The sequence below is a fragment of the Cebus imitator genome, unplaced genomic scaffold (genome assembly GCF_001604975.1).
Source record: "Cebus imitator isolate Cc_AM_T3 unplaced genomic scaffold, Cebus_imitator-1.0 Scaffold82, whole genome shotgun sequence".
NCBI lineage: Eukaryota > Metazoa > Chordata > Mammalia > Primates > Cebidae > Cebus > Cebus imitator.
Window position 1 is genome coordinate 4,255,905 of NW_016107397.1, and position 8,615 is coordinate 4,264,519.

Sequence of the window (8,615 nt, forward strand, 5' to 3'; positions counted from 1 at the left end):
TTTTTTTGACATATATTCAGACTTATAGAAAGTTGCCCCAGGCCACTGTCCAGCATTTGACACTATTCACTAGTTTTGTAATTGAAATGGTCTCTTCCTTTATTCTCTCTTGGTTTTTCACCAGCTGCTCACCTTAGCTTCTTTGCAGGATTTTTATCCTCTACATACTGCTTAAATGTAGCTGTTGCCAGTTCTACCCTTCATCCTCTTATTCTGTAGAATCTTATTGGGTGATTGTACACTCACCCAAGGCTCTGACTGCCACCTGTTCTTTAATCCCGAAATCTGCTTCTGCAGCATAGCTCTCCTTCCTGACTCTACTGCTAACATATCCACTTGCATGTCCCACAGGCATCTCAGACTCAATTTATTTAGGTGAAATTTATTTTCCTTTCTCCATTTACACACTGCTTATCTTCCTATATTTTTAAATTTGATAAATAACCTACAGTCCATCTGGTTACTTAAACCAGAACCCAGGGGCTAAATGTGGACTCTCCTCCTGCAGCCATTTGGTCATCAGTTCCTATGGGTTTTTCTCTTGCATGTTTCTCTAACCTGTCTCTGCCTCCATCTCTGCACTTGCAGCTGACATTCTACTATTGGGTGCTGCTCCTCAGCCCAATTTGTCAATGTTCATTGACTTGCTTTACTTTTTAATAACTTACTCGGGTTTTTAAATTATAAAAATGGTACATGACACTTGTAGAAATTAAAGCAAAAATGTATAAGATTTCTAGTACCCCACCTCCCAACTTGTAAGCCATTCTTATTCTTTGGAAATTGCCAGCATTAATACTTCGGTATAAATCTTTCCAGATTTCCCTTGTCTTCACATACAAATACACACACACAGATGAACACATATGTGCATACACAAGTTTAGTCTTTTCAATACAGAATTATACAATACATATTGTCTTACAGCTTGCTTTCAACTTATTGTGTATTTCATGTCAGTATATAGACAGCTACTTGAAATTGATGCAAGGTATCAATATACCATAATTTATTTAATATTTCCTAATTAGTGGATAAGAAATAATGCTGTAGTGACCATTTCTTTACATATTGGTTATTTTTACTAATGTTTTGTTTGCATAGGTTATTAGAAGTAGCATTATACACATTTTAAATTTTGTTAAATCCTGGCAGTTGTCCCTCAAAAAAAATACACCTTTTTCATCTCCTGTGGTGCCTGAGGCCTTCTCCCTGCCAGGAGTAGATATTTGTTATTCTTTTAATGGTTTTTAGTTTTCGCCAGCTTACTAGGAAAACTCAATACAGTGTTGTGATTTTTTCAGGCCAGAATAGTTCTTATCAGAGGCCTGTGACTATCTTCAGTATTTTCTCAATCTCATTCTGTTTTGATTAAGTGACTTTTAGCTCTTAAAAAATGAAGTTGCCAGGCACGGTGGCTCATTCCTGTAATCCCAGCACTTTGGGAGGCTGAGGTGGGCGGATCTGTCGAGCCCAGGAGTTCAAGACCAGCCTGGGCAACATAGGGAGACTTTGTCACTACGAAACATAAAAAAATTATCTGGGCCTGGTGGAGTGTGCCTGTAGTCCCAGCTACTTGGGAGGCTGAGGTGGGAGGATCACTTGAGCTTGGGAGACTGATGCTGCAGTGAGCCATGATCAGGCCACTGCAGTCCAGCCTGGGTGACAAATGAGACTTTGTCTCAAAAAAAAAAAATGTAGCTGATTTAGAAAATATATATACATGGGTATATGTTTATGCCAATAGCAGATAATGACCATAGAGTAAGAGATNAAAAAAAAAAAAAAAAAAAGAAAAAAGAAGATGATGGTGGTTGGAGACATGTTTTCTTACCTGTGTGTGTTTCTGCTGGCAGGAGAAACTTCTTCAGTCTCAGCGTGATCTTGGGGCCAAGATGAAGAGAGTCTTGCAATTACAGGACGCAGAAGCAAAGAACGCTACACAGTGGAAGGTAATAGCAGAAGTGGTTGGACATTTCTTGCTCCTGAGGTCCTTTTGGTCTGGGACATTTCTTACTTTGAGGTCCTTTTGGTCATGGTGTTTTGCAGGATGCCTCAGAACCTCTGTTTCCTCCATAGCATGTGATTGAAAGAAGAGCTTTCTGGGTGTCATCAGTTGTCAGCCGCCTTGTAGATACGGGGATAGGAGAGGAAGTACCTGTCCCTGCTGCCAGTGGCTTTGGGTGATATGAGTTCCACATATTTCATCTCCATGTCTCTACTTTAAGGGAGCGCCCCATCCTTCTTACTTTTTCCTAAATATACTCCCTACATTGGAGTCGGTTTGGGCCCATGGTATTGTGGAAGGAAACAGATGAATGGACTTTGCTTTCAGGGAGGCCAATTGTAGTTGGGAAGTATACATGGGTGCTCATGCGCACACACATACACACACACACACACACAGTCCTAAAGATTTAACAAAACTAAACCAGTGTTCTGAGGGCTAAACTAAGTGGTAGATTTGAAAGTTTGTTTTAGTTTAAAACTTGTCAGTAGTGGAGACTGAAATGTTAGGAAGAATGAATGAATACTATAATGACTAGTATAGAGCTATCAAGTAGGTATAAATAAAGGAGTAATGGAAATTTAGGGGGATGGGCAGGAGCTTTTTTAGAGGGATTGATTAAGATGGAAAGGACTGTGGATTACTGGGGAATTGTGTAAGGAATTTAGTAGCTGGGGTCAGGCAGAAAAAGGAGTGAGCAAATCTTATGTGGCCGTAGGATAAGATAAAGAGTCAGCGAATGAGAATCAGCACGGAGTTTTCAAAGCTGCACAACTTCCTGGTTGAAGAAGAGGACCTGTTTCTTCAGAGACTGAGCAAAGAAGAAGAAGAGACAAAGACGAAGCTGAATGAGAACAGGTTAAAACTCAATCAAATGATTGCTTCATTGAAGAAACTCATCTTAGAGGTTGGGGAGAAGAGGCAGGCCTCCACCCTGGAGCTGTTGCAGGTGAGACAGTTATGGGTGGGGATGGTCATGTCTTCCTTCATAACTGAACTCCCTCTTGTCTTAAGAGCTGAATGTCCTTCCGGGTGAGTGGGTTTCATAGACGTGTCTTATCTCTGTTGCTAGTTCTGTTACTGCTGTCACACAACTAAAAAGTCAAAGATTCACCATTCAAAGGAAATGAATGTGAAATTTAGGTATGCTGAGCTCAGGTCATAGGAGATAAGTTGATTCACATGGTCTCATAGTTCCATCTAGGATCGGAGACTTAGCACATCTGAGACTTTTTCATTCTTCTTATTTGTACATTTATAATTCTTTATTAAACAATAAAACAAAGCAAGCATAAAACTCCCAAGAACATAATTGTATCAACAATAAGAGAAGCTTATCTTTCTCGCTTACTTTTATTACAATCACAGCTTAATTAAACTTTGTTCTTATCCCCATATTTTGAGTGATGCTTTCATTTAAATAATTTCCAATATCTGGCAACATTCAAAAGATTACAATTGTAACTCAGCATTTAAGGTTGCGTCTTTAGGCCAGTTTGTTATCAAAAGGCCTTCCTTTGACTTAAATCTTTACCTTTATATTCTCTTTAGGTGAAGTATCCTTATAGCTTCTTTTAGTTTCTGGGTAGGGTCCTACATTTGTGACTGTCCTTGTTGTTTTTTTTTTTGCTGAAATAATTCATGTTGGGCCTCAGATGTCTCAGAACTTCTCTTTCCTCCGTATCATGTGACTGAAGGTGAAATGATCTCTGAAAGATATTCTCAAGAACATTTTCTGTGTACCATTACTATTTTTTTTCGTAAGCAAGAGACAACATTCTGTTCTAAAGGAAGAGAGAAACCTGGACCCACCCACTAGTTATTATCAATAAGAAATTGCTAGCTAGGTTTTATGTGATAGATACAACGTTTAATATTAAATGTAATGATTTCCAAGAATTGTGTAAAGGTTTTACAACATGATTAAGCAGTGAAGTTCCAAGTACATATCCAAATGTGTGTCATGAAAGAATCTGAAATAACGCATTTAAAATACAGGCTTAACATCTAATTAGAATTTGAAACCTCTGAGATACATGTGAACCGGCAGAATGCTTACAAAAAAATTATATCAGCAAACAGAAATGCAAAGTTAGGGAAATGATTAAAAAAGATGAAAGTGGGGCTGGGTACAGTAGCTCATGCCTGTAATCGCAGCTCTTTGGTAGGCTGAGGCGGGTAGATCACCTGAGGTCAGGAGTTTGAGACCACCCTGGCCAACATGGTGAAACTCCGTCTCTACTAAAAATACAAAAATTAGCCATGCATGGTGGTAGGCACCTGTAGTCCCAGCTACTTGAGAGGGTAAGGCAGGAGAATCATTTGAACCCAGGAGACAGATTGTGCAGTGAGCCGAGATCGTGCCACTGCACTGCAGAGTAAGACTGTCCCCAAAAAACAAGGTAAACAAATAAAAAATGAAACAAACATAGAATCTCAGAGCCTGAAAGAATTTACTGTACTTATCTATCCATCCATTTTTAAAATTTATTCCTTCACTTTTACCCCATGTCCCACTTCTAACTCACGTGTGTATCCTTCATGTTTTACCTCTTCCTTTTTCCAGTAATAGATAACCCCGGTTGCCTCCAACACCGTCACCACTACAAATAATGCTGCAGTGAAACCAATAATATCTGCTGTTTTTTGTTTATCTTTATTTTTATTTTATTTATGTAGGTTTTGAGACAGGCCCTTGCTTTGTCACCTGGGCTGGAGTACAGTGGTGTGTTCATAGCTCACTGCACACTCGAGCTTCTGGGTGCAAGTAATTTTCCCACCTTGACCTCCCAAAGGGTTGGGGGATTACAGGTGTGAGGCACTATCCCCAGCTATTTTGTTTAAATTGGTCTTTGGGTTTCTTCTCTCGTTTTCAACTTCTTGAGTTGGAATGCTTGGCTTATTTATATTTACCCTTTTGTTTGCTGGTAAATTTATTTGTTATACTTTTACCTTTAAGTATTGCTCTGTATTCCACACATTTTGGCAAGTTGTTACATTTATTGTCATAATAAAATAAATATTAAAACACATTTTAAGGCCGGGTACAGTGGCTCATGCCTGTAATCCCAGCACTTTGGGAAGCTGAGGTGGGAGGATCTCTTGAGCTCAGGAATTTGCACTAGCCTGGGCAACTTAGCAAGACCTTGTCTCTATTTAAAAAAAAAGTATGACACCCATGGAGAAAAATGTATAAATCATAAGCTTGACATATCACAAAGGGACCACTCATGTAACTACTACTGAAGTCAAAAAGTAGAACACACATAGCATCCTAGAAGCTTCCTCATGTCCCCAGTCAGTACCCCCTTCCTGTCTCCTCAAAGGGTAGCCTCCTTCTGGACCTCTCATACTCTTGTTTCGTTTTGCTTTTTTTTTTTTTTTTTTGATATTAATTTGTATCTACATTTTTTCACGATGTTGGAGTGGCTGGTCTCAAACTCCTGAACTCAAGCAATCCTCCTGCCTCAGCCTCCCAGGTAGCTGGGACCACCAGTGCATATCACCATGCCTGGCTAATTTTTTAAAAAGCTATTTTGGTGGATATGGAATCTTGCTGTATTGCCGAGGCTGGAGTGCAGTGATGTGATCTCAGCTCACTGTAACCTCTGCCTCCTGGGTTCAAGCAATTCTTCTGCCTCAGCCTCCCAAGTAGCTGGGATGTTACTCCCAAGTAACAGGCATGTGCCACCACGCCTGGCTAATTTTTGTATTTTTAGTAGAGACAGGATTTTGCCATATTGGCCAGGCTGTTCTCGAACTCCTGACCTCAAGTGATGCATTTGCCTCGGTCTTGCAAAGTGCTGGGATTACAGGCATGAGCCACTGCGCCTGGCACTCGTTGTGCGTATTTTTGAGTGAGTATCTTACAGGATGCACTCTTTTGTATTGGCTTGTTTTGCTCACATTACGTTTGTGAGATGAATCCATGCAGTAGGTATTTTTTTCATTGCTATACACCAGTGTTTTCAATCAGGGTGATTTGGCTCCCTGAGTGCAAAATCTGACATTTTGTGGAGACATTTTTGGTTGTCACACCTCGAAGGTGGTTACTGTTAGCATCTCTTGTGTGTAGGATGCTACCAAACATTCTGTTATGTACAAGACATGCCTGCCTTCAGCTCTCAGCAAAGACTTATTCAGACCAAAACGTCAGTAGTGCCTGTCATATTCCATTATATTAATATACCAAAGCATATTATACATTTTTCTTTAGAGGGAAATTTGGATGATTTCTGTTCTTATTGTTATTTAAAAAAAAAACAGGGATATTTGTGAACATATCTTTTTGGCTGCACATTTATATACATTTCTATTAGTTGTATACCTGTGAGAACAATTCCGGGTCATAGAACATACATGTGTGTTCAGCTTTAGTAGATGATTGCAAACCATTTTCAAACTGGTGCAAAGTGATGGTTCTAGTTTACAGTATTGTTACCAATGTGTAAAGTTAGAGTTCCAGTTGCTCTGCATCCTCACCAATACTTAGATTTGTCAGTTGTTTAATTTAGCCATCTTGAAGGGTGCAGAATGTCATCTTCTGCCCTGAGTCAGCACCCCTTCCTTCTTCCTAAACGTATGTGGATATATATATACACCTTTCCTTGATAAAGATATTTTCTTTTTTTTTTTTTAACACAGGGTCTTACTCTGTTGCTAGGCTGGAGTGCATTGGCACCATCTTGGCTTAATGCAACTTCTGCCCCCCAGGCTCAAGCAGTTCTTATGCCTCAGCCTCCCAAGTAGCTGGGATTATAGACACCTGCCACCATGCCTGGCTAATTTTTGTATTTTTAGTAGAGATGGTGTTTCACTGTGTTGGCCAGGCTGGTCTCACACTCCTGACCTTAAGTGATCCACCCACCTTAGCCTCCCAAAGTGCTGGGGTTACAGGCATGAGCCACTGCGCCTGTCCAGATGAAGCTATTTTCCTGATAACTAATGAGATTGAGCACTTTTCATGTGGTAATTAACCATTTTTTTAATGAACAATTTAGATTTACAAAAAAGTTGAGAAGATGGGACAGAGTTGTCACATACCCCTTTACCCAGTTTCCCATGTTGTCAACATCTAGTGTTAATATGGTTCATTTGTTGCAATTAATGAACCAGTGGTATAGTATTATTAACTAGAGTTTGTCGTTTATTTCCATTTCCTCAGTTTTTATCTAGTGTTCATTTTATTCTCTAGACCCACACCTAGGATACCAGATTATATTTGGTTGTCATTGTTTCTCCTTAGTTGCCTCTTGGCTGTGCCATTTTCTCAGACTTTTCTGGTTTTTGATGATCTTGACAGTTTTGAGGAGTGCTGCTCAGGTATTTTGTAGGCTTCCCCCCTATTGGAATTTGTCTAATGATTTTCTCATGATTAGGCTGGGTTACAGGTTTTTGGAGGAGCTGTATTTTTTAAATACATGTTGGCATTGGTTACCTGATTTTGTTACTTAGAATTTTTGCATCTATGTGTTTAAGTAAAACGGGTCTATATTTTTTTTCTAATATTTTGTTTCACGGCTTAAGGACCAAGATTATAATAGTCTCTGAAAAATCAGTTGGGAAAATTTTCTGTTTTTCTCTTTTCTGTCACAACTTAGGGATTTTTCAGTTCCCTAAAGTTTAGTAAAATATACCTGTAGAAAAAACTCTTTGGACTTGGGCAAAATAAAATATCCCTTATGATTATAATTTAAAAGTAATCTTGTAAGACAAAGGGAAGGAGAAGAGTGGAAGCTCAAAGCTGGAGCTTCTGAGGACTCCACCAAAAGGCAGGCATAGGAGCGGGCTCTGTGATGGAAACTACTTGGGGAGGCTGGCGGGAAGCCAGGAGCCAGTTCATGTCATGATGCCCAAGGAGAAAGAGTAGGGGCTTAGGAAAGGGACCAGTCAGCATTGTCGAATAGTGCAGAGGAACCAATGAAAGAAAGGACCAGATTCTGTCAATCCATTGGCTTTGGCAGCAGAAGATCATATGTGACGTGAGCAAAAGCAACTGTCAGAAAATACCTGCTCACATAGTTGTGTCCCAGGTCTCTAGGAGAAGGTTCATAACTTGCTTATTTCTCCCTTCTTTTCACAGAATCCGAAAGATGTGTTGACCAGGTATGCACTCCTGTTCTCTTATGGGGCCCTGGGTGGCATGGTAAAGGTACAGGCTGAGCAGAGGGGAAACAAGGCCTAGGCTCCACAGGTCAGTCGGAGCACACCCTGAAGGGGATCTGAGGAAGAATTCTCCTGATCGTTTCTGCAAGGAGGAATGGGAACAAAAGCCATCTGAACTTTGGGCTGAGAACCTTTGACTGCAAGTGGGGGTCTTGGTTACCCTAGTTGTCTGCTAAGATCAGTCTTCTCTACTTTCTTAGGAGTGAGATCCAGGATGTGAACTATTCCCTTGAAGCTCCAAAGATGAAAACAGTGTGTCAGATACCATTGATGAAGGAAATGCTAAAGCGATTTCAAGGTGAGCAGAATTTATAGGACTTGAGACTCCTTAGAAATCTTTCAAATAGGGCCGGGCGCGGTGGCTCACGCCTGTAATCCCAGCACTTTGGGAGGCGGAGGCGGGTGGATCACGAGGTCAAGAGATCGAGACCATCCTGGTCAA

The 8,615-nt window shown here is 40.2% G+C and overlaps 1 protein-coding gene across 1 annotated transcript in view; it reads left to right on the plus strand.

Annotated features, from left to right (window-relative positions):
* Nucleotides 1–8,615, plus strand: part of TRIM4 (tripartite motif containing 4) — a 30,862-nt gene that overhangs the window by 8,144 nt on the left and 14,103 nt on the right. Inside the window, exons 2-5 of the mRNA XM_017533653.2 lie at nucleotides 1,857–1,952; nucleotides 2,727–2,957; nucleotides 8,091–8,113; nucleotides 8,374–8,471. Of these exons, the coding sequence (XP_017389142.1) occupies nucleotides 1,857–1,952; nucleotides 2,727–2,957; nucleotides 8,091–8,113; nucleotides 8,374–8,471 (448 nt within the window). The remainder of the gene's footprint in view (nucleotides 1–1,856; nucleotides 1,953–2,726; nucleotides 2,958–8,090; nucleotides 8,114–8,373; nucleotides 8,472–8,615) is intronic.